Source organism: Copadichromis virginalis, linkage group LG6 (genome assembly GCF_057382275.1).
Source record: "Copadichromis virginalis isolate Kocher_CV1m ecotype Utaka linkage group LG6, C_Virginalis_male_GT1.1, whole genome shotgun sequence".
NCBI lineage: Eukaryota > Metazoa > Chordata > Actinopteri > Cichliformes > Cichlidae > Copadichromis > Copadichromis virginalis.
The window spans coordinates 417,360-443,131 of record NC_140623.1 but is presented as its reverse complement, the minus strand read 5'-3'; the positions used below and the strand labels follow the sequence as shown (position 1 = coordinate 443,131).

The following is a 25,772-nucleotide window of genomic DNA, read 5'->3' as shown; positions in this document are numbered from 1 at the left end:
CTCTATGATTAGGAGCAGCATCAGCACTTTTGTGAGTAGTTTCCACTTTATGGTGATTCAGTGTTTTTATCTTCCTATCCTTTTAGAGGGATGATATAAAACAGTCACCCTTCCTGGTTCTACTCCCAGTGTTTTAATGTTGAAAGGACATTTCTTTTTCTTTATATTGTCTTCGGTTGTACTTCTTTTTGTGGTTCTGTCCTTAGCTCTGCAAATCTCCTTGAAAATGTCAAATGTTAGTGCAATTAATAGGGCTGTCAAAACTGAGAGCATTGTCCTTGTTTCAGACTGTCCCACAACATTATCGGCTTTGTGGACCACTTTATTGAGCCAGTTGGCATCTGCAAACTGCAACCTGCTGCCCCAGCATGCAACAGCAAAGAGGATGGCACTGGCCACAACAAACTCATAGAAAATCGTCAACCACCTCAGAAAATTACCTGGGCACTCTCGAGTGCAGTAGTGTTTTTTTACCCAGTCCAGTTTATTTTCAGTGTGTACTTATATTTACAGTGCTCCACTATGTCTGCATTGACCCCTTTGATTAAAACAGGGGTCACGGGTTTCCTGGTCTTCCTAAAGTACAAAATCAATTATTTGGTCTTTTTCACTTTAAACTGCAGAGGATTTTGCTCACACTACATGACAAAGGGGTCCACCACAGCCTGGCACTCATCACCCTCAGTGATGCATCCAACCACCGCAGAGTCATCAGAAAATGATGATGGCAGGTCTTGCAGTGGCTGAAGTTTGTGATGTAGAGGGTGAAGAGAAAGGGGAGAGGACCGTCTCTTGTGATGCCACTGTTTTGCTGATCACCTTGTCAGACACCTTGTGTTGAAGATGCATTTATTGTGGTTGTCCTGTCAGGTAATCAACAATCTAGGACCAAGAGTGACCTGACTATGTCGAGAGTGATTTAGGAAAATTATGGCCAGTGCTGTGGCTAAGAATAAATGAAGCAGGCAAAAATAATGCTTTACATAAAGCATGTGTAGTCTTACCCACACTAAACGACCAATTACAGTTATTCTAGTATCCATGTCACTCTGCTGCAACAGTATGTAATTGGTAAAGGTGTTAGCAATCATTTTATTCACCATCGATCTTACACATGGCAAAATGCAACCTGTAAACAAGCAAAGCAACGCCAATAATGTAAGAATGGGAGTCAAAAACTTTAAGAACATATTCCACCATGGTCCAGATGTCAACCAGGCTATCCAGCCTTGTGACGCGTCTCCTCCTGATGTGTGGTCTGCCACATATTTCTGCAGAGCAGTCAAGTTTTGCAGTGCCTCATAGATGTCTCCTCCAGTCGTATATCCATCCGGAATAAACGTACAACATGTCTCTCCAATCAGCTTACACACACCTCCTTGTGATGCTGTTATCAAGTCTAGGGTCAGCCTGTTCTGCAGTACCATCGTTCTGATGGCCTGTTGCTCCTCCGCTAAGGCTGTTCCCAGAGTCTTAGTGAGATTAATGTGTCGCAGTAGGGCATATCGGTTGATCTCCACATGATCCCGCACCTCTGCAACTCCGATGTTTGGGATCAAACTTTGGAAGAACTTAGCTCCTCCACTCCAAATGCGGAATTCTCGCGGCACTCCAGTGTCTACTGTCACTCCAAACGAGTCAGGTGAGGCTAAATTCACCTCACGCTTCTGTCGGTTGCTAGCGTGATGTTCAACTCTGTCCATGAAGAAGACATGATCGGATAATTTCACCACGGCACACAATCCTCCCCATCCCTCAGGGAGTGATAGATAGGCTTTATGTCCACACAGGAAATACCAATCAGCCAAAACTCTTGTTCCTTTGCTGCTCGGCACCGTCCTTGAACATCCTGTCCACTTCTGACTCTTTGCCTTTACTGGTATCCTGTAAGCCCGGTTGGACTTGCATTCAGTCCTCCTTAATGTCAAGTTCTCAGCGCACTTTGCATCGGTCAAGTATACCTGTTGTAGTGACTTGTGAATAATTTAATTCAGGTTTAGGTAAATAGGGCCAGACCACAGTCACATCAAGCCATGTTATATTGATAATAAAGGGGCAGCCAAAAGTAGCTAGTGTGTGATGGGCAGCCCCATAACAGAATGGCCGTGCTGTGTAGATCAATTAACTTGTTGAATACTTAAATTAATGCGGTGTGAATTTGGAAAGCATGTAAGTCAAGCTGTTTTTTCACTCTAAAATGTAAAGATGTCCCCTAAATGAACCACACACACTCACGTCTTGATGCATTCTCAATCATCCAGGAGATGATTGGAGATTCACACACACTCACATTTTTGTTTTGAAAAGAAGAGTTATAAACATATACTCACTGAATGTGACGTTGTCAAGGAAGAAGGTGGTGTGGTGAGCTTTTTTGAGAACTGTGGTTTCACGCTGTGATGAAATTCTTAAACGTTACATGTTTTTGGGCAGCTCTTATATTTCACACCAATTTCAAGTCCTGTTGGAGGGACTTGGGAATGCATTACTGTCAATCAATATCCTCTCAAAGAGCCATATAAATATACAGTGGGGCAAAAAAGTATTTAGTCAGCCACCGATTGTGCAAGTTCCCCCACCTAAAATGATGACAGAGGTCAGTAATTTGCACCAGAGGTACACTTCAACTGTGAGAGACAGAATGTGAAAAAAAAATCCATGAATTCACATGGTAGGATTTGTAAAGAATTTATTCGTAAATCAGGGTGGATAATAAGTATTTGGTCAATAACAAAAATACAACTCAGTACTTTGTAACATAACCTTTGTTGGCAATAACAGAGGTCAAACGTTTACTATAGGTCTTTACCAGGTTTGCACACACAGTAGCTGGTATTTTGGCCCTAGTCTAGTCTAGTCTACCCTCTTCCTGACCAAGGATGGGATGTTTGCCTTCGTGCTTTTATGTTATATGACCCTTTTGACCACACACACACACACACACACACACAGTATTCTTTGTTCACATGTATACCTATGTAAGATGCTATATGTTAATGACCCTATGCATATTCATGTAACCACAATAAAAGGAGTGCTATGGGGAGCCTGGCTGAGAGTCTGACAGAGGTCAAGTGGTGGGACGACACTTGGCTCCAGGCAGATCTCCCTCATGCATGAGTAAACCAGAGCCTTGTGTCTTGCTTTTTGCTGCGTAGCAGATTGTCTGCAAATTACCTGCAAATTAGGGGCATAATACTATAAATAAGACTTTGCCAGTGTGGTTCTTTATCACAACTGATCAAGATGGCAAAAGATTATCTGCTGTGAGGGCCATCCAATTGATTTTGGAAAAGAGAGGGGCTTCGGATGATGATGTTGACAAAGAGGTTTCAGAATATTTCACATTTCTGAAAATTCAGAGTCTGACAGGGACTTTGAAGAAGAGGATGAGGTTGAGCACCATTTAGTAACAAAACGAAGACGAGCACCCCATCTGCTGCCAGCTCCAGGACCAGAACAAGCCCACCAGACAGCAAGTGAAGAAATATGGATGTCAATAACTGGTGAAATTGAATGGTCTTCTTGCCCAAGAAATGAGCCACCCTGCAGAGCTGCTACTGGCCAGGGCCAACACGGCTGACAGTTACTCATGTGCAGGACATCAAGTCTTCATTTGAGCTTTTCATCCCAGATTCCATCCAGAAAATTATTCTGGATTGCAGTAATCTAGAAGGAAGGTGTGTTTTTGGAGAGAGGTGGAAGGAGATGGAACAAATTCATCTAAGAACCCCAAAGGCCTACTTTGGGGTTCTTATCCTTGCAGGAGTTTTCAGGTCCGAAGGGGAATCCACAGAACCCCTGTGGGATGCAGAAACTGGCAAGAACCTTTCCGTGCATCAATGTCTCTGGAAAACTTCCACAAAATTTCCAGGATTATCCGTTTTGATAACCGAGACGACAGACCAGCTCGACGGCAGAGAGACAAGCTAGCTGCCATCAGGACAGTGTGGGATAAGTGTGTGCACCACCTCCCCCTGTTTTACAACCCTGGGCCTAATGTCACCATTGATGAGCAGCTGATCCCATTTAGTTGTGAAACATATTGCTTCACGTGTAAATGTGTTGTGTCTTTCCACTCACTCCACTTGATTATAACTGATTTATTTTTTTTATAACATTTTATAAAAAAAACAAAAAAAAAACGAGAAGCACATTAATTCATAAATGTGATCTAACAAAGGGAAAGGGAAAAAAATTAACCATCTTTGCTGTTCATATGGCTTGTAATTGGGATGAAGTAAACATCTGTTGAGTAATTTAACATAAAATTGTTTGATAGTGTTAATTTGGAAAGCCAAAACTCTAGTGGGTCCACCAGACGCATGAACACTGGCTGAGTAACAAAAATATGAACACCACACAAGGGTTAAAGCTTAGACATCAGACTGCGTTACAGTCTCTCTTCTCTTGGATCTGTATAATGTTAGTGGGTGTGGAACACTGTTATTCAGCAGGTGGGTAAAATATCTAAGAGTTGGCTTAAAGGAACTGATAGGGAGCTAAAACAGCTATCAAGCATGTGCAAAGTAATAGAAGAAAAACATGGAGTTAGAGCAGCTAGTACCCTTTAGGTCTTCCTCCAGAAAACCTCAGTATTTAAATAAATGCACAAATTTATGACAAGACATCAGTGATTGTATTAAATTGCATTACTTGCACAGAAGTAAAACAACTTGCCATTTATTTTACAAGAAAATGCATTTACACGTGAGGATTTTAATGGCACAAACAACAATCTTTAGACAATGTTATTTTACAGTTTAACAAGAAAATATTCAAGCCCCAAGTAAGAGAGGCAGGGAGTTTGTGGTGCTGACAGAAAGTCAGGCATTAGTGGCAATTATGTCAATACCACTTATTCTGGCTCAGAAAATAAACAAATAAAAAAAATAAACTGCCTCTTCCACAGTACAATACAAACTGAATTCATCATAGTGTGGATAAAGATTCAAAATCACCACAATTTCAAACAAATCTATTATCAAAACAATCCTGAAACTGCAGTTTCTGGTCCTTAGACGTCCAGCACCAGCAAGCAGTCAAATAGCAGCATGTACAACAGGAATCATGTAAAGAAATACACTGTCCATAAAAGGAATCCATAATGAATCCAAAAGTATCACTTATTTTCCAACAAACAGCGTTGCTGGTACTTTCCCCCATATGAATGACAGCAGTCATCCACAGACAGGCACGTTTCCAAAATATACACATTTCGCTAATTCTGTTATTAAACACTTTGTTTTTAATACTAGGAGTCTATCATATAATCTATCAACAGTATCTTTCACCGTTTACCTGCTTATCACTGTTCAAATAAATGCTTTCACAGACAATCTGTGACCATGTTCCATCCAGTCAATTGTCCAGTTCGATATCAGCAGCAGGAAAGATGCAGAGTATCCTCTGGATACTTGGGAGTGAGCTCTGTCATTACTACAAGGACTCTTCATCAGAAACACTGTCTGCATTTACCTTTGTCAGGAGATCGAGCTCCTCACTGTCCTGCAACACAAAAAAGAGACAAGGCATCAGAATGAATGAACAAGTGATCAAATCCAGTGGACAAATCTGCAGACATTGAGGCACTGTGCACATCTTTTTTCTGTTTTCAGAAAGTGGAGGGCAGTATTTACTCCCCGAAAAACACCGGGGAAGTACCGTGCATTTTAAAGCCACGGCTGCCAATGGAGAGGGTATTTTTGTTAGTGCTCTCGCAAAGAAACAAACACCTGAAACCTGGCATTTCACCTGAATTACAGGGTTTCTTCAATACAGAACAGGACGCTGGGGATGAAAAGAATTCCAGGATAGTATCCCCACAGACTACTGTATTGTTAAATAGCTTCTTCCATCAAAAAACACTTGACTACTAAAGGAATTCTATGACGTAAGGCTCCAGCATGAGCCTGGATGCTATTTTCATAGCTGGGAATCAGGTTTCCTCTTGCACTCAAGAAATGACATTACAGAGAAACAAGAGCCAAGTTTCCTGCAGAGCACTTGGTATGTGGGCGGGAGTAGAGGAAGTGGATATACATCGGGGTTAGGTGAGCGAAGTTGTGTGAGGAAAAGGAGTGTGTGGGCTTGTGTGCGTGACTACTGAGGATTTGTGGTTTGTCTCCTACCCCTCTTGACCTCTCAAACACCTCCCCGTTGATGACCCGTAGTTTCTCCCGCTGCAGGCTATATTCCAGGTCCTTGGGCCAGCTGGCATTGTAGATAAAGATGGCCAGCAGGACCGTGGGTGCCTGGAGGAAGAAGTCCAGCGAAGGGTGGAAGTCAAAGAGGAAGAGGGAGAGGCCTGTGACCAGAACAGTAGTGAACTGGCCAGTCAGCACATGGAACATGTTGTCTCTGAATTTTAAGATGAAGGCCACGGATAAGCCCAGGGCAGCTAGGGAGAACACAGAAGATTATGAGTTCTTCAAATGCATACTAGAGATAGATAAATGAACTAGTCCAGTTAATAACAAATTACACCCAGCAGCTGGATTAGTGTAACTTAGCACTGATGCCAGAAGCAGGACCAAATACCCACCAGGCTCTGTTCAAAGGCATAAAACAACTCAAGTACCAGCAGCTTACAAGATCACAAGTTAAGATGATTTTGTCTGTAGACGACAGAAATTGTACAAAGTAGTGGTTTTGCATGCTACAGTCTTTTGGAGCCCCCACCCCAACCCCTCCTCTATTTACGCCAGCTTTCATCTGATTGGCTGCCCCTACATCTGAGCTTCTACAAACAGAACCAGGTGCTGCACCACTTCCTCTGCTTATCAATTTGACAGACTTCCTTCAACCCAGCCATGCCTTCCAGCTCATCCTGGAGGACACAGTATTCCCCAAGCCCGCTGAGACCTCCTCCCAGTAGGACATGGCCAAAAACATCTCACCTACCAAGGAGTCCAGGAGGAATCCTGGTTAGATACCTCAACTGTCTTCTTTTGATGAACATATTTTCTCTTCCTCAAGCAACTTATATAATCCACATGGACATGTTTGCATATAATTCAAAGCAGCAAACTAATTAAATTAAATTAAATTAAATTAGAGTGGACATCTCCAGCAACAGAAATGACAGTAGGAGATCTCAGTTCAATCAACATCACACTTATGCCTGCTTGATATTCATCTTCCAGTCATATGCTGTATAAAACAGTATTCAAATGTCCCTCTGATGTGAGAATGATGCACTACAGTGCTGACTGAAGTTATCAATCTTGTGATAGGCAGAAACACCAAAAGTTAAAAATGGAACAGTCAGGTCACTAAACTGCTGAGACTGGAGTGGGGCTGGTGGAAACTGCGGCAGACCAGGGCACTGAAACATAGACAGACAGTTCTTTTGCAATGAAAAACATAAACACCCATGCTCCCGGTAGGTTTCCGCTGTGTCAGCTGTTTACATTATAGGTGCTTATGCAGTAACCATGGTAACCACGGACTCTGAGCGGCTGGATCGACGGAGGTCAGACAACAATTTTACATATATGATCTTCAAACAGGACACAGCCATTATCCGTCCTGGCCTCATATCAAATGTGAACGCAGACTGAGTCTATGTTTGACGTTTGCTTTATATCTAATCTTCCTCTCAAACATTTAAACAGTAGCGAGTCTGCAGCTGAGGGAACACAAACTCAAATTGTCGGAACAGGTTTGCTCGTTTCTTGCGTGTATTCATTTGGTGATTTATTAAATGTGTAACTGTTATTCTAATCTGCTGCTGAGTCTCTTACGCTGATGAAAATGCAGAAAACACAGATCACGAACACCTGTTCAACCAATCACTTTCATTCCACTTTGATCTGCGACAAACTGACGGTTCATCTCTGTTACAGTGTTGCGTTAGACTGCTATATTTTTTTGTTCTTTATGCTGTAGATTTTCACGTCTCTGGAATAGTTGGCAGTAATAAGGATGATCTTCTGTAAAATCATATTGATATGACCCGTGACATATTCGTACATGTCAGTTAGACTAGTCAGCTGGGAAACTGTTAACTCATAGAGCTGAAGATATCGTGGATATGCTGACCTCGCTCCGTGGTGTACAGGGCCGTTTACCCTCATGATTACTATTCACAATAAAAATATTAGCCGAACATCATGAAGTCTGTATGTGTTTCATAGTGTCGAACAACCTTTGTACAGTTAAAGCCAGCAGTTACTACATGACGGAAACACCAACATTATCTCATTTATACGTTTATACGCAGGTCACGCTGATTACTGAACAAAAACCCAAAGATCAGCTCTTAATCAAATTTATTTGCTCTCTCTCCTCCTTAAACATGTTTTTAATGTTAGTTATAATTCAGAATTGGCGACTGAACATCAGGAAATAAAACCCCGATAAATATAACCTCAGTAAAAGAAGTCAGTGTCAGCGGGGGTTATTACAGCTGTGTACCGGGGCCTGCGCTTTGTCAGTGGTAATAACAACTTGATTGCTTGCGAGGCAAACGGGTCTATCCTGGGCAGACATCTCCAAAATCATCGAAGGACTTTTGCAAAGAGGCTGTATCTTGACAAACCGACCAGACATATGAAGATTAAATCACTACATTCTCGCTAAAAAAAATATTAAAACGGTATTTGGTGGCACACAAACAGGGTTTTTCAAAGTTCAGTTCTGTGAGTTTCCACATGCTGGTTGTTGTGTGCTAAAAACAATGGCCACCAGGCCAAAGCAATGGTTTTGACTCGATCAGTGTTAACCCCGCCTCCTGAGTTTGATGGGTGAGGTTGACAGATAAAATTATTTCATGGTGAGACCTGAAGGAGTCAACTGTGCCAAAATGAATTAATTAAATACACAATTAAATAATTATTTAAATGTGGCAATAATTAATTAAAATGTGAAATAAATAAATAAATAAATAAATAAATAATTAAATGTGTCAATAATTAATTAATTACATTTGTTGTAAATATTTATGTAATTAATTATTTCCGATAATTAATTAATTTGTGCATGTAAATGGAGAGTCCTCTTCACACACTGAGGTTAATTATGGAGTTCCACAGGGTTCAGTGCTAGGACCAATTCTGTTTACATTATACATGCTTCCCAGCAAGAGCAGCAGTCATCAGGAACAGAGGAGCTTTTAGACAGAACGCTCTTCCAGTGTAGCAGTAACAATGTGTGCCCTGATTCCCTTGGTAAGAGTTTTGATTGTTTGGACTTCTTTCATATATAATCATTTACTCCATCATGAACAAAACATATTTAATTTGTACCATAAACAGATGGTGAGCCCAGGTCAGGGTGAGGGTGCCGGTAGTGCCGGAGCCACAATAAGAGAAACTAAACAGGATTTGAAAAAGGAGGTGGAGCATCTACAAAAAGTGACATACCAGTTGCGCAAGAGAAAAGTATGTAATGTATGTTCTTGCACTTGTTTTTAGTGTTTTCACTGACCACTGGCCACGGAAAAGGTCAAAATTGTCCTCGGTTTCAATGCCTTGACCAAAATATGTATTCTTTTACATCAGATGGTCAGCTCATCTGAAATATGCAAGGAGTAAAGGTATTAAAGGTAAATGAGTTTAAATACCTGGGGTCATTTTAAGCAAATTGACTTCCATGTCTCCTCAGAAATATTAATATTTAGGTCATTTCTCCAAGATTATAACTTAGAAACTGATGTTTCTGGGGAGGCAGAGACAACCTCTGTCTCTCTTCCACAGCATGTCTTTATCCTGTCTTCCTTCTCTCACCCCAACCGGTCGCAGCAGATGGCCGCCCCTCCCTGAGCCTGGTTCTGCCGGAGGTTTCTTCCTGTTAAAAGGGAGTTTTTCCTTCCCACTGTCGCCAAAGTGCTTGCTCATAGGGGGTCATATGATTGTTGGGTTTTTCTCTGTATCTATGAAGCGCCTTGAGGCGACTTTTGTTGTGATTTGGCGCTATATAAATAAAATTGAATTGAATTGAATTGAATCCAGTTATAGAATGTTGAAATTAAGCCTTTGTTACCACTTTTTTTCCCTCCACCATTAACTCCTCTAAATTAGTTAACTGGGGAAGGTTGAGAGACTGATTTTGCATGGAAGAAATGAAGCTTCAAATCTGTAAATGCTTAAAGAAGTGTTTTTGGAGGATTTGAAATTTTGAGGCTAAATCCTCAAATGGAACCATTATTCCATCACAAAAAAGATCACCCACTTTCCTAACACCTTTTTCTGCCCAACCCTGGAACCCTGCGTCCATATTTCCTGGTGCAAATAAGGCATTTTCCCCAAATAGGACTAAAATGAGAGAGATTATTCTTAATATTCAAAATTTCTTTTATTGTAAACCAAACTTCAATCATATTTCGGACTATAGGATTATTTGTTTCTTTCTTTAATTGTTTTGGCTGTGCAGAGTATAAGTACAAGTTTAATGGCATTTTAAGAGAATTTGCTTCCATGAAAAATAAAACATTATTGTCCTTAGATGAATAGCCAGATAGTACCAGTAAAAGTTGGGGCATTTCAACCCCCCTGTATCAAAGGCAAGATACAACAAAGACAAACAAATGCGGGGATGCTTCTTGTTCCAAATAAACTCTCTGATTAATGACGCTAGTTTGGTAAACAATCCAGCAGGAGGAGCCAGTGGGACATTCTGAAACATATACAAGAGTTTAGGTAATACATTTATTTTAAGAACACTTATAGATAGTGGTAAACTTATCCAACGCTCCAGATCTTTGGAAATTTTCTGTAGAATTGTATTATATTTAAGTACCACCACATCTTTTATTTTAATGCCTAGATGAGTGAATTCAGAATTAACAGTAAAGCTCTTGTTTAAGTAACATTAATGATGATTTTGTTACATTTACTTTATACCCTGAGAAGGCCCCAAACTGGTCTATTAAATCCTTTACAGCAGACACAGAAGTTTTTAGTTGCTTTAAAAATAATATGACATCATCAGCAAATAACGCAATTCTATGCTCCTTTCTACCAATCTTAACACCTTGTATTTGTCCACTGGTTCTAACCGCTATTGCCAGAGGTTCAATAGCTAAAAGGAATAAAAGTGGAGATAATGGTGAATCCTGCGGGCACCCTCATTGTTGCATTCTGAATTATATAGCGTTTCATAAAAAACTTTAAATGCATTGTTTATCTCGATTGGGTCTATTATGATATTTCCATTTGAAGTTTCAAGTTTGGTAATTGCCCTTTCAGATTGCTGCTGTTTTATACGCTAAGCCAGGAGTTTGCTGGGTTTTTCACCTTGGTCATAGGATTGTTACTTTAATCTCAATAAATGTACAGCTGCTTTTTCGCTTGTCATTTCGTTATATTGCGTTCTCAATAGTAATAATTCTTTGACATTGTCCTCCTTATTCTGGCCTGATTGAAAGCTGGTCTCTTCTAACATTTTTATTTTTTTATTCCAGATATTTTATCTTTTGGTTTCGTTCTCTTGTTTTCTTACTAGTATAGCTTATAATTTGCCCTCTTAAGTATGCCTTGAAGGCGTCCCATCTCACACTTGCCGATGTTTGATTTGAATTGTGCTCAAAGTATTCATTAATTTGCTTGCCTAAAACTCAAGAAACTGTTTGTCTTGCATCCACTTCAATTGAAACCTCCATTCAATTCGAGTTTTAATCAGTTTTGACTCTATGAAAGTCAAAGTAACGGCTGCATGGTCAGATATTATTATTTCCTTATACTGTATACTATATCTTTTGTATAAGGAGCCAGCTCAGTTGATACCAAAAAGTAGTCTATTCTGGAATACACTTTGTGTGTACCTGACCAGCAAGAATATTGTAATTTGGTTGGATTTTGATCGCGCCATATGTCGGTTATATTGAACTCCTTCATAAATTGTTTGATCACCTTTAGTGTTCTATTGTAAGTGTTATCCATGCCTGACGATTTATCCTTCTGTGGGTTCAAAGCAAATTGCAATCCCCAGCAATTATACATTTACCTTGTAAATCTGAAATTTTAAGAAATAAATTGCTATAAAAATGTGGATTATCTTCATTTGGGCCATAAGTATTAATTAAATTTAGTCTAGTAGATAGTAGGTTACCTTGTAGTATTAAAAAAAAACGTCCATTAGAATCCTGAAGCACATGCTCAACATGAAAAGGTATGGATTTGTGTATCATTATCATAACGCCCCTAGAATTGGAGGAGTAAGGAGGTGATAAAATTTGACCTGGCCATCTGTGTTTGATTCTATTTGTCTCACTGCCTAGCATATGAGTTTCTTGTAGAAACACAATTTTGGCTTTCAATTTCTTGATCCTACTAATGGCTTGTTTTATTTTTACTAACTTGGGTTTCAACCCAGCCCACGACCACCACTGCGACTACTACAACAACCAGAGCAACTACAATGACAACCAGAAAACCCACCACAAAAAGGCCGCTGATCCATAACTCATTTCACCATCATTTTTTATGTGTACAAAGAAAAGTTTACCACGACACCAGCTCAAGACCAAATCATTCTCACAATGTTTGAATCAGTGAAGAAAATGAAAAATAATATCTGCTTTTGTGCGCTGGTGTTGACTAACGAGTATGAAGACAAGTATGAGCCTAGCAAGCCAACAGCAAGCAATCCAGAGGAGTCAGAAGTCATCACTGTTATCACTCCTACCAGGAAGGGAAAGCACGATAAGCATGACAAGAAGAAGAAACCGAATGACAAGGGTGCCAAGAAAGCCGACAGAAGAGGAAAGCCAGGAAAGGAGGGAAAGATTGGGGGAAAGAAAAATGGAAAGAAGGCGTCAAAGTGGACTATCCAAAGCCCACTAAAAAGCCAACGCCACCACCAAAGGGTGCCCTTGCCTCCTTTCTGGATTACTTTGAAAACAGGAGGCGGCTGCTGGTGAGACGTAATAGCATGACATAATATTGACAGTTCATAAGAGGCTCTTTCACCTGGCAAAACTCCAGGCTTCGAGCTTTGGCCAGAGGGAAATGTCAGTACTCAGAGCACCATCGCTAAGTGTGAGGACAGGTTTAACATTTTGGCCAAAGTGCTTATTTGATTTCTTGCCAAAATACAGATGAATTCAAATGTCAGACTATGGGCATCTGGAACAGTTGCTTATTAGCCTATTATATTTCAAACACAGCCACTTCCTGATAAGCAGATAGCATGGACTTCTCTGCACCCAGCCAAAAAATGGCTCCAACAGATGAAGCATGATATGTGATTTAATTTCTGATTTAGCATTACCTCAGTAATTAATTGATGTTGCCTCCTTTCTGTAATAATCTAAATATCTCCTCAGTAATTAACTGAGTTTTCTGTCAAATACAACTATCAGCCAGCTTTATGCTAAGCTAACTGGCCAATAGCTGTAACTTAATATATTTCCCAAACAAACTCGAGAATGGGATCAATCTCTTCATCCTACTTGCAGCAAGGAAGCAAATAAGCAAAATTCCCTAAAATCTCAAACAGTTTCTTTAAAGAAAGACATCAGCACTACAGTAATGAATGCAGCTATAAGAGAAATTAAAAGACACAGCCATCAGTGATCCAACAGACGTGCCTGCCAAACTCATTAGTCAAACATGAAATTAGTGCTTTTTTTTCTGGACTTCAAATTTTGATCAACTGGATAGGTTTCGAGTTGGGAAGTTGAGCATTACACCATTCTGAATCACTGAGCAGCTGACAGTGTGGAGCAGAAGGAAGTGACCTAAAGTTGGTGCGGCTCCAATAAGGAAAGACTTTGTTTTCCAAGACAGAGTACTGAAATGTTCTAAAGACTCACATCAGGACAAATAATTTATTGTTGATTAATTTTAAACTAGTCAACAAACAGGTAAGCACCTCTGTACAATTTATTGTACAGTGTCACTTTGTGATGGCATGCCACACATGGTAAGCTCCACACCTCACCACCCGCTGTTCACTTTAGTTTAATTTACAGTCACTACTTTAAAATATTCTACTTATTGTTCAATATCGTTTCTTTATTAAATGTATTCATTTTTCCATCACACCTTCCAATGTTTATATGGCGTGCACACATATTAACCTTGCAAGGTCAAAGTTCTGTTTTATGTTATATTAATACATCTTTCTTTGTTTGAGTTACCTGGGGGTTGGTGTCTCCTCCTGTCTGGCAAAAGGTGTGGCAAAGGGCTGGGAGACCTGAAGTACTACTGACAGCCTAATTGGATTGCACCACATGCTTCATTGCCTGGGGGGTGTTTCATGTTTGTTTAAATGTTTTGTATTAGTTGGTTATATGGCAGCCATCTTATTTTCCCCCGTGTGTGTCATTTGGTTTAGCTAAACCAGTATTTAAGTCCCCCTGTGTGTCATTTCAGCAGGTCAGTTTGTCATATGTTTGTTTGAGGTTCTGTTAATTATTATCTTGAGTAGTGATGGTGAGATGAAGCCTCATGATGAACTGAAGCTTTCCATCCAATTGGTCGACTCATGGTTCGAAGCATTGTGATGATTCATTTGCTCTACTGCGCCATCAAGTGGACAATTCAAGTGAAGCGGGCTCTTTGATTATAATGATGTGTAAACCTTATGTACATCTGGATAATGACAAAAACTAGTGTTTGGTGCTTCACTTTTTAATAAACTAAAAGACAGAAATCAGATTATAGGATGTGTAGTGTTGTTTATTTATATTTTGGTGTTTATCATTTGTGATATTTATTACTGTGTGCATACTTTATTAGGAGAGACAAAATTTAAAAAAAACAAAACATCTCTTCCTTGCTGGTTCCATCGAAGAAGAAATGCACAAGTAACTATGTAGCACGTACGTAATCCAATTCCACAACACGGTGTGATGGGGAATCAGCTGTTTTCCTGCCCATGTTATTTCGAATCTGGCGCGAACCGGTGAACCAGTCCCTGAATCAGTCACGTGGTACGGACTGCCCGCGAGGCCTCGAACGTCACTGCCTACGTAATCAAAGCAAGCCTCGATACGCGCTTCAGAAAAACGCCCCCGCGATTACCCGACGCACGATTCGAAGCTTCGACACACAGGACACATCACTAATCTTGAGTTTATTGAGTTGACCTCTTTTATTGGTCTGCCTGTTTAAGTTTTGGCTTTGTTAAATATATATTTTCATATTTTTGGGTCAATAAAACCCATTTTTTGAATTAAAACCACCTGTGTCCTTTATGCTTTACTGCTTGGTCCCTGACAATTGGTGGCAGCAGTGGGATCATCCAGTATTGGACACAGGTCTTTTTTTTTTTCTTTCTTCTGTTTTCCCCATGAGGAAGAAGAATGCATCGTGGTGGCAAGAATGAAAAGGGATCTGCTCAGCAAACCTGCGAAGAGGAGGAAAATGGAGCCTCAGGAGTCACTGAAGTTGTGGAGAGAGTGGAAAAGGAGCCTACTTTGTCTGATCTAGTCAATATGCTACATGCTCACATGGAACAACAGGATGTCCGGGATGCAAAACAGAGTGAGTTAAATGCACGACAAGAACAGCGATTTAAAGCCTTTCAACATCAGTTTAGACTTCTGCAGTCAGAAATCCAAGTCAGAACAGCACCATCAGATTCTGCAGAAGCTCGCTCTGAATCATTAGAGTTTGATATTCATCCTTCTTCCTCTGCTCAGCAGGCCCAGGCTGAACCAGTTATGACTAATTCCAATCCAGCCATTTCACCAGCATTTCAGTTTCCCCTACAAATAGAGGGCAGATTGGAAAGATTAACTGAAGCTGATGATATTGAACATTTCCTGATCACATTTGAACGTATGGCTACAGCTTATCGATGGCAGAAATCAGATTGGGTTTTTCATTTGATACCCTTGCTTACTGGTAAAGCTAGAGGTGCCTATGTTCACATGGACATTGATGATTCATTAGACTATGATAAAGTGAAATCAGCTATTCTGCCAAAATATGACATTAACCCTGAAACATATAGGCAAAGATTCAGATCCCTGGACGTTCAACCAGATGAAAGCCCTCGTGAGCTATATGCGAGACTGAAGGAGCTTTATGGGAAATGGATCCAGCCAAAGGGTAAAACTATTCATGACATTGGTGAAACTATAATCTTGGAGCAGTTTCTCAGAATGTTATCTCCTGAGCTTCAGGTTTGGATCAGAGAACACAACCCTGGTTCAGCAATGGAAGCGGCTCGGTTAGCTGATGTTTTTGTTGCTGCCAGAAAGAAGGGGCAAGCATGGAGCCATAATGCATGGAAGGCATCGAGGGACACCCGGAAGATATCTCAGCAAAACCATCTGGATTCAGCAAATACAAGCACCAGTAAGACCTCTCAGTCTATCACTAGACCACCAAAGGCCTCTGGTAAGAAGCTCATTTGTTATCTTTGTGGATTAGAGGGCCATACAAAACCTATGTGCCCAAGAAATTCTGCTAAAATGGTGCAAATGTGCTTTGCCCCTCGTTCTAATGCTGATCCTGAGCAGGAGAGTGACAAATCCATCAAAATGAGTCAGATTGAAGTGAATGGGGTTCTACTCAATGCCCTTCTTGACTCTGGCAGTTCTCGGTCTCTTATTCACTCAGATTTTGCCCCACCTAATATTGTTCGCACCAGTGATACAATTTCAATCTGTTTTGTCCATGGAGATGAGAAAAGATATCCGACAGCTGACATCTACATTAAAGTTCAGGACCAGATGTATCTGCTGAATGTGGGTGTTGTGAACAGTTTGCCTTACTCTGTCGTGTTAGGGCGTGACCTTCCTGTGCTTTTTGATTTGTTGGAGTCTGAGCAGACTGAGGAGTGTAATGTAGCTGTTACCAGAGCTCAGGCTAAGCAAGTCAGTACCCACTCTGAGATCCTGAGTGCCCTGCCTTTTTTTAATGAGGAGTTTGAGACAACTGTGGTGAAGCCACGGAAGACCCGCAGACAAAGAAGGCAGGAGAAATTCAAATTTTCACCTGTGGATACACTAACAGACGCCGAGCCAACACCGTCACCCCTAGGGTTTAATATTCCAACTGAAATTGCTGAACTCCAAAAATCTGATCAATCTTTAATATCTCTTTTCCGGAAGGCCAAAGAAAAGGAAGCTGGAGTGGAGCAGGTTCTTAACAGTGAGTACATCTTGCAAAATGACATTCTCTATCGTCAGCAGGGGTCGGTGCTGCAGCTGGTGGTTCCCCAGAAGGTTAGAAACGCCATTCTCACCTTAGGGCATTCTATTCCGTGGGCTGGCCACCTTGGTAAACACAAGACCACAGCTCGCATCAAACATCATTTCTACTGGCCTGGTCTTAGCAAAGATGTGGCTCAGTTTTGTAAAAGTTGCCCACAGTGTCAGATAACATCTGCTAAAATCCCCCATAGAGCTCCACTCCAACCTCTCCCTGTCATCGGCACTCCTTTTGAGCGTCTTGGAATGGATGAATAGGGCCTGTTGAGAGGAGCAAAGCAGGAAATCGTTACATGCTTGTTGTAACAGATTATGCCACAAAATATCCTGAGGTGTTCCCTTTAAAATCTATAAAGGCCAAGCCCATTGCATTTTGTTTAGTGCAGTTCTTTGCACGAGAAATACTAACTGATCAAGGCACTAACTTCATGTCTACTTTGTTAAAGCAAGTTTATCAGTTGTTGGGTATCCGGAGTCTGAGAACTTCACCATACCACCCTCAAACTGATGGGCTGACAGAACGGTTTAACCAGACATTGAAACAGATGCTCAGGAAGTTTGTCAACGACAGTGGTAACGATTGGGATCAATGGCTGCCATATCTACTCTTTGCTTATAGAGAAGTCCCCCAAGCCTCCACAGGTTTTTCACCTTTTGAGCTGTTGTATGGTTATGAGGTTTGCGGCCCTCTAACTCTGTTAAAGGAGATCTGGGAGGGAGACAAGGCGGAGGAGGGACCCAAGAACATTTTGTCTTATGTCATTCAGATGAGAGAACGGTTGGAGAAAATGAGTGAACTTGCTCAATCACATATGGTGGAGGCCCAGCAGCAGCAGAAGTCTTGGTATGATAAATCTGCTCGTCAGCGTGCGTTTGAGCCAGGACAAAAGGTGCTCGTGCTCCTCCCCAGTGACAACAACAAATTGTTGGCAAAGTGGCAGGGGCCATTTGAAGTCATGAGGAAGCTGGGACCCACCACATATGAGGTGTCCACCCCAGGGCAGTTGCGCTCAAGCAAGGTCTTGCATATAAACCTTCTGAAGGAGTGGGTGGAGCGTATTGAACACAAGGCAGATGCAATGCTCATACGGCGAGTGCCTGAAGAAGATGAAGCAGATGAGCAATATCTACCACCTGCTGGCTCTCTGGATTATGATCTCAGCCATCTCCCAGAGGACAAGCAGCAGCAGGTGAGAGAAATGTGTAAATCAGCAGTCTTTCAAGAGAATCCAGGGAGAACTGACATTGTCGAACATGATATTGTGGTACGAGAAGGTGCCTCTGTGAGACGATTAAGTTACAGGATCCCGGAACGTCTGCTGCCTTCATTGAAGAAGGAAATTGATTTGATGTTATCCCTAGGGATCATCGAAAGATCTAAGAGTGAATGGTGCAACCCTGTGGTCTTGGTACCCAAAAAGGATGAGAGTATGAGGTTCTGCATTGATTTCAGGTACCTGAACTCCATATCCATGTTTGACTCCTACCCGACACCAAGAATTGATGATCTACTTGAACGTCTGGGAAAAGCAAGGTACCTGACCACAATAGATCTGTGTAAGGGTTACTGGCAGGTCCCACTCACTCAACGGTCCAGAGAGTTCACAGCATTCAGAACACCATGGGGGCTTTTCCAATTTACAGTCTTACCATTTGGACTACATGGAGCTCCAGCAAATTTCCAACGGCTGATGGATCAGGTATTACATGACTGCTCTGACTTTGCTGCTGCTTACTTGGATGATATTGTTATCCACAGCAACACCTGGTGTCTCCTCCTGTCTGGCAAAAGGTGTGGCAAAGGGCTGGGAGACCTGAAGTACTACTGACAGCCTAATTGGATTGCACCACATGCTTCATTGCCTGGGAGGTCTTTGACCAACTCCACCATGAAAATCGACCACACATACGCACACACAGATAGGTGTGGGTGTGTTTGTCTCAGGTGTCCAACTCCAGGTTGTGATGGATCAGGCCACATCACTGGAAACTATGCTTCACATTGCAGGTGAGAGTTTGCCTCTCTAATCACATATTCGTTACAGACTACATCAGTTACTCAGTGTATTTATGTCACACTTTGGCAATAATAAAAAAAAAAGTCTGTGTGTAGAGTGTGTAGACTTATTTTCTTGGTCCCTACTGCTTACACAGTCCACCAGTCTCACTAAGACAGAAGCTGACATTGAGTGACAAACATTAAGCTAACAGAATATAATGTTCACATAAACTCACTGTAAATGTACTGAGTCCTTGTAAACTGTTAAAATGCACATTAAACAGAATCAGCCTCACCCATATTAGCTTACATGTTTCAAAATATACAAATGACTTTTTTACTTTTTGAGATCATTCTTTTAAAGAATTTTATTTAGCCCATGTTTAAGCAAAGCTTTGTCTTTTCTGTGTGGTCCACTTTCTTCCTCTGTGCCAGTTTGTCTGGATGCCCCCGAGCCAAGAAAAGTAGAGTCAAATCAACTCCTACCAAGGATGACAAAGAAGATTCTGAGCTGCTCAGGTTGGCAACAATAGCTCATTAGCACTGGGTGTGTGTTTGCCAGATTATAATTTGGTTTACTTTGGCTCAAAAGAAATGTATCATAGATATTAAGTATCAGAAGATGAATTATGATGATTCAGATGAATGATGGAGTTTTAGTTCTTACACCACCTTCAGGGCTGTCACAGGACAGCACACTGACCCTGTGAAGAGGACAATCCATCCATCTTCATCCGCTTTATCCGAGGCCGGGTCGTGGGGGCAGCAGCCTAAGCAAAGAGGCCCAGACCTCCCTCTCCCCAGCCACCTCCTCCAGCTTATCCAGGGGAACACCAAGGCGTTCCCAGGCCAGCCAAGAGATATAATCTCTCCAGCGTGTCCTGGGTCTGCCCCGGGGCCTCCTCCCGGTGGGACATGCCTGGAACACCTCACCCAGGAGGCGCCCAGGGGCATCCTTGTCAGATGCCCGAACGACCTCAGCTGGCTCCTTTCGATGTGGAGCAGTAGCTGCTCTACTCTGAGCCCCTCCCGGATGGCCGAACCTCTCACCCGATCTCTAAGGGAGAGGCCAGCCACCCTTCGGAGGAAGCTCATTTCTGCCGCTTGTATCCGCGATCTCATTCTTTGGGTCACTACCCACAGCTCGTGGCCATAGGTGAGGGTAGGGACGTAGATCGACCGGTAAATTGAGAGCTTCGCTTTTACACTCAGCTCCCTCTTCACCACGACGAACCGGTGCAGCGTCTGCATTACTGCAGCCCCAATCCGTCTGTCGATCTCCGGCTCCCTTCTCCCATCACTCGCGATAATACAAAGAATCTTGAGGTAACGGTTGTTATGATTTAGCACTGTATGATTAAAATTTAATTCAATTGAAAATACCAAGATGTACTGTCCCCACTGCTCTTCTGGGGCTACGTCCACACCTACGTGCGTATTTTTGAAACAGATATTTTCAGTTTTCTTTTTTTTTACTTTAAATCCCATCCACACATGCAGTTTTGAAAAATATCTCCATCTACATGTAAACGCAAAAAATAAAGTCAAACGCTGTCAAGAACATGGCAAATCCTAACCGTATAGAAATGTTGGCCAATCAGAAGTCTAGAAGCTTAAACAGGGTTTTGTGCCCTCACAAAACCTTAAGTACTTCTGAAAAGTTTTTGTGTTTTTTCTGGAAACACAGCTAATTTTGTGTTACTTTTCAAGCTTCTGTATCATTTCAAATGTTAAAAAGTAAAGACAGTATTTTGAATTTTGTCTCACTGGCTCTCTTGGCCAGAGTTTATTCAATTAAGAAAGAAACTGAAAATTTTACATTAGTCTGAGTGATTCATAATCATAAGTCACAGTGCTGTGAAATATGGCTAGTGTAGACTCAAAACTCAAAAATGGACAAAATCCATGCAGAATACATGATTTAATTATGTATTCAAACCCAACGACAGCGTTGGCATCAGGATTTGGGTTGTGAAAGTGTCTGTGCTGAATGTAGTGATGGGACGTTCTGTATCGAGGCTTCGGAGCGTGTGTCGAGTAATGGAGGGGGCGTTTCCGCGAAGCGCGTATCGAGGCTTGCTTCATTTATGGGAGGAGCTGAAAATGATGACGTCCGAAGCCTCGCTGCCCGGCTGTACCACGTGACTGGTTCATGAAGCGGTTCGAACTTTGCCGCGAGATATGACAGCGATATAAACCCCTCAGACTCCATTCAAAATGTGGGTGTTTGATGGAGAGTTGCGGTTAGTGAGAGTTAGAGACAGTTTGGAGAGAGTTTGGAGGGTTAGGAGAGTGAGGAGAGAAAGTCAGGAGAGAATCGAGCCAGCTAAGAAGAGGAGGATGTCCTCCCCTGTGTGGGAACATTTTGATCTTATTCCTCCCAACAAGGTATGTAAATTTCTACAGAAGATGTATTTTCATGATACTGATGGTGCAATACAATTTATGTTAAGCTGTCGTTACTTTTGTACAAGGTGAAGTGTTTGCTATGTGCCAGGGAGCTGGGATATAACAACAACACCTCATCCATGCTTAGGCACTACAGAGCTTTGCATGAGAATAAGGGGAACACCGATTGTGGAGCAAGACCAGCTGAGCCATCAAATGCCAGGATAATATAGCATGCAGTAATGTTACTAAATGATATAACAATATTATACAACTGTTATAAGTTACGTGTGTGATATTTATATTTGTGCTTTATCTTTATTGTCTTTCCTCAGGAGAACAATCTCAAATAGAAGAAAACCTGGTCAGCATGGTGATTGAGGACTCACAGCCATTTAGCATTGTGGAGGACAAAGGATTTAAAAGATTTGTTAAATCATTAAATCCTAGCTATGTTCTCCCCACTAAAAAGGTCGTAAAAGCAGTGAAAATTTAGATTTTACAGAATAAAATGTGAACAGGCAGGACTGAGGCTCAGTGTGTAGCTGTCCATACCTCAACGTTACAAAAGCACAACTACTGTCCACACCTCACCTCACAGTAAATGATCATTTCCATTTCAAGCATTTCCAAATGATCATTTTCCATACTGCCACTATAAATATACACAGTATACTGCCATCACTACAATATACATGTTTTACACACTCCTTTTGTTGTTGACATTTACAGGCTGTGTGCAAAATGCCACACTCTTCAAATTCATGCCAGCTATTATTTTTACGTCCAGTAGGTGTCCTGCTAGAGCAAATGAAGCTTCATGAAGCTTCGCGTTGGGGTGAACCAATTGGATGAAAAGCTTCAGTGCTTCATGGGGCTTCATCTGCCCATCACTAGCTGAATGTAGAAGCCACGTCCAAAGTTCACTCTGACGCCTCTGTCTTTGTAAATGGAGGGACAGTAACTGTGTTTTGATATGTAAGCGTGTAAGAACTGTAGATTGTAAGATTAACAGCAACAGTATTTTGTCTATATCCACCATTGTTGAAATTCATCTCATGTAAACAATAATGTGGCGCACACCTTTGACATTGCGTGACTAAATCTCAGTTTTCCTTGTCCACATGTAAATGCAAAAAATCTCCACCCTGGCAGGAGTTTTTAAAAATCTCAGTTTTCAGTGATCCAAAATGCTGTTTACGTGTGGACAAAAGGTCCAAACACATAGAAAAAGCTGCGTTTAAAAAAAAAAAAAAAAAAAAAAAAGAAAGAAAAAAGAACCATCTACATGTGGACCTAGCCTGGATAGACCTCAACCTTCTAAGCCAGTTCATTAAGAGCGGATACAGATATCGTTTCAGGAGTGAAATGAGTGGAATAACCCTCAGCCACTCCTGTACAAGGATGTCATGAAACTATACACCAGGAGTGAGCAAGACATCAGTTAACTGTAGGTGATCCAAACCAAAGGGATGAAGTTCACAGAAGGTGCGATAGCATACGTGTAGCACAGCTCCAGGTACATAGGTACCCAACAGGCCAATGGGGACCATCATGAAGAAGCAAGAAGGTCAGTCACAGCCAAATATATCTATGCCCAGGATAGAGTCACAGTAAGATCCAAAAAGTAAGAGAGACACATTAAAAACAAGATCAATAGTAGGATTAAGGTTAGAGCTATTAATACATACATACGCTATGCAGATAACACCCAACTTTATCTATCATCCATAACACACACCAATTATTTAAACTGCAGGAAGGTCATAAAGACCTGGATGGCCTCTATTTTTCTGCTTCTAAATTCAGATAAAACTGAGGTTATTGTATTCAGCCCTGAACATTTTAGAAATACTGTATCTAACCAGATTCTTACTCTGGATGGCATTACCTTGGCCTCCAGTAACACTGTGAGGAACATTGGAGTCATTTTTGACCAGGATATGTCCTTCCATACCCATATTAAACAAATATGTAGGACTGCTTTATTTGTACTATATCTCTAAAATTAGAAATATCCTGTCTCAGGGTGATGCTGAAAAACTAATTCATGCATGTTTTACTTCCAGGCTGGACTACTGTAATTCATTATTATCAGGATGTCCTAAAAACTCCCTGAAAAGCCTTCAGTTAATCCAAAATGCTGCAGCAAGAGTACTGACAGGGACTAGAAAGAGAGAGCAGATTTATCCTATATTGGCTCCTCTTCATTGGCTCCTCACATAAAGGTATTTAATAATCAGGCCCCATCTTATCTTAATGACCTTGTAGTACCATATCACCCATTTAGAGCCTCACCTTGAGGCAACAGTTGTTGCCTCAAGGTGAGGCAATCAGAGGCAATAGGTCTTATGAAGTAATGAGTTCAAATTTGGAATTATAAAAAAAATATTTTCAGAAAAGGTCAGGTGTAATAGTAGTTGTTTACAGGGAGTTGTATTTTTTTTTTTTTTTTTTAAAAACTGGAACTCTGTCATGGTTTAGTGGTACATTTCAGCCAGTAGGGTTGGAGATCTGGTCTCTTCCAAGTTAGATGTGCCTGGAACATTTCCAAAAGGAGGTGCCCAGGCTCTTTTTCACACGCAGAAACAGCTTTCTTCTGAAATCTTTCTGGATGTCTGAGCTCCCTAACCTTCTTCTAAAGCCGAACCCAGCCATCCTACAGAGAAAACTCTTGTGATGTAGAGGGACTGGTAAATTGAATGCTTTGCCTTTCAGCTCAGCTTCCTCTTCACTATGGCAATCCAGTACAATGCTCACATTACAGTTGATGCCACACCAATCTGCCAGTCCAACCTGTACTCCGTTACTCATTACTCATGAATAAGACACTTGAACTCCCTTGATTAAGGAGGCCTCTCACCTCTGACCCAGAGAGACCATTCCACTCTTTTTCTGGCAAAGAACCATGGCCTCAGACTCTTGGGTGTGCTGACTCTCATCCCAGACATTTCACACTCTGTTGCAAACTGCACCAGTGCATGCTGAAGATTGCGCTCTACTCTTCCACACCCTTCTCAACCTGGAAATGCCTTGCAATCCTGTCAATATAAATCAAGAATGTTAGAGACAAGGGGTTGAATCCAACACCTGCTGAAAACATGCTTAGATTTGTTACATTTGTTTGTTAAATTTGACAGCCCCACAATGTCAGTGTCAATGTTGAGATGCGAGGGTGAATCTCATCCAAACATGGTGCTCACACCCATGATTCTACAATTGTCAAAGCCACAGCCCTTTTGGTGCTCTGATACTGCTCTACTGCTTCACAACACCCCTGGTCCCACTGCCGTGACAGGTACAGATGAGCTGGATTCCTCCGAATTGGTCCTGAACATGGCCCATTATGACTTTATTTACCCCACCCTCCCCTGGGATGGGACTCACTCACTCACTCACTCACTGCACAGATTTCCAATAACATTGTGGGCACTGAAGTCTCTATAGAGAAACATTGCACCCAACCACAGTGCTTGCACCCATGGGTGGTGGATCCACAGGGTGGCAAAACTATGTTATTTTTGTGTGCTGTGCCCGAACAGGCCCCATGGACCCAGGGCTGGATCCAATGGTGGGCCACAATTTAAGGTTAACCAGCCCCAAGAACTCAGTTCCATGAGGGTTTTTTGAATTGTTCTTTGACAAATAATAAAGGTGGCCATGCAAAATATTTACAATAAAGCTCATTTGAAATGTACAAATTCTATTTTTGCTGTATTTTCATGTATGTTTGTACATTTAAATAAAAACCTATTTTCCATTTCCCTGGCAAAATCTGAAAAAGTGAGGGGTTGCTCAAGGTGTGTGTGTGTGTGTGTGTGTCTCCCTTCTCATCCATGTCCACTATTTCAGCCTTGTGTGAGAATGTAAGAGCTCTTGATCCTCATCAGCTGCTTCTCTCAGTCTGTCAGGTTGTCCCAGAGCATCAGCCAACAAGAAAAGAGCCAAGTTCCCTGGAGATGAGTATATCACTGCAAAGTTCAGAGCCAGTGATGGTAAGAAACCCTGATTATGCTGCCCTCACGACACGTGACCCTGTGAGGTTAGACAGCTAGCGAACAAATAGAAGAGGTCTTCCACACAAGGCTTGACTTTCTTGTTTTTATTGAAGATCCTTTTAAAGCCTTATGTCTCTCAAGGCTTCTCCTTGCTATTTCTTATTTGTAACTGAAACACAGAAAATAAAAATAAGTTGCTAGCTAATACACATCTTAATAACAACTTGCCGATTAGCCTAGCTTAACATGTACATTACATCAGCATACAGTTCGCTCCATG

General features: G+C 41.4%; 2 protein-coding genes across 5 annotated transcripts in view; both read right to left on the bottom strand.

Annotated features, from left to right (window-relative positions):
- Positions 1-638: 638 nt before the first annotated feature.
- On the bottom strand, positions 639-2,247 carry LOC146706851 (syncytin-2-like). Its single transcript, XM_085460705.1, has 3 exons — positions 2,236-2,247; positions 1,005-1,961; positions 639-743 (listed from the first exon to the last, which is right to left on the bottom strand). Exons 1-3 carry the CDS (start codon positions 2,245-2,247, stop codon positions 639-641), a joined length of 1,074 nt encoding a protein of 357 aa, XP_085316831.1.
- A 2,369-nt stretch (positions 2,248-4,616) lies between these two features.
- The window catches only part of LOC146706848 (UDP-sugar transporter protein SLC35A5-like), a 63,527-nt gene continuing 42,371 nt past the window's right edge, over positions 4,617-25,772 (bottom strand). For 3 of the 4 annotated variants that reach the window (XR_014920690.1, XM_085458134.1, XM_085458136.1), the window contains 3 exons: positions 24,358-24,535; positions 6,132-6,400; positions 4,617-5,508 (listed from right to left, as the gene is read on the bottom strand). Coding sequence is in view for 3 of the 4 variants with exons in the window: in XM_085458134.1 (XP_085314260.1) it covers positions 5,440-5,508; positions 6,132-6,400; positions 24,358-24,445 (426 nt within the window). In the remaining variant the exon portion in view is untranslated. Of the gene's footprint in view, positions 5,509-6,131; positions 6,401-24,357; positions 25,662-25,772 lie in introns of all 4 variants that reach the window. The other variant, XM_085458135.1, reaches the window with a different exon arrangement.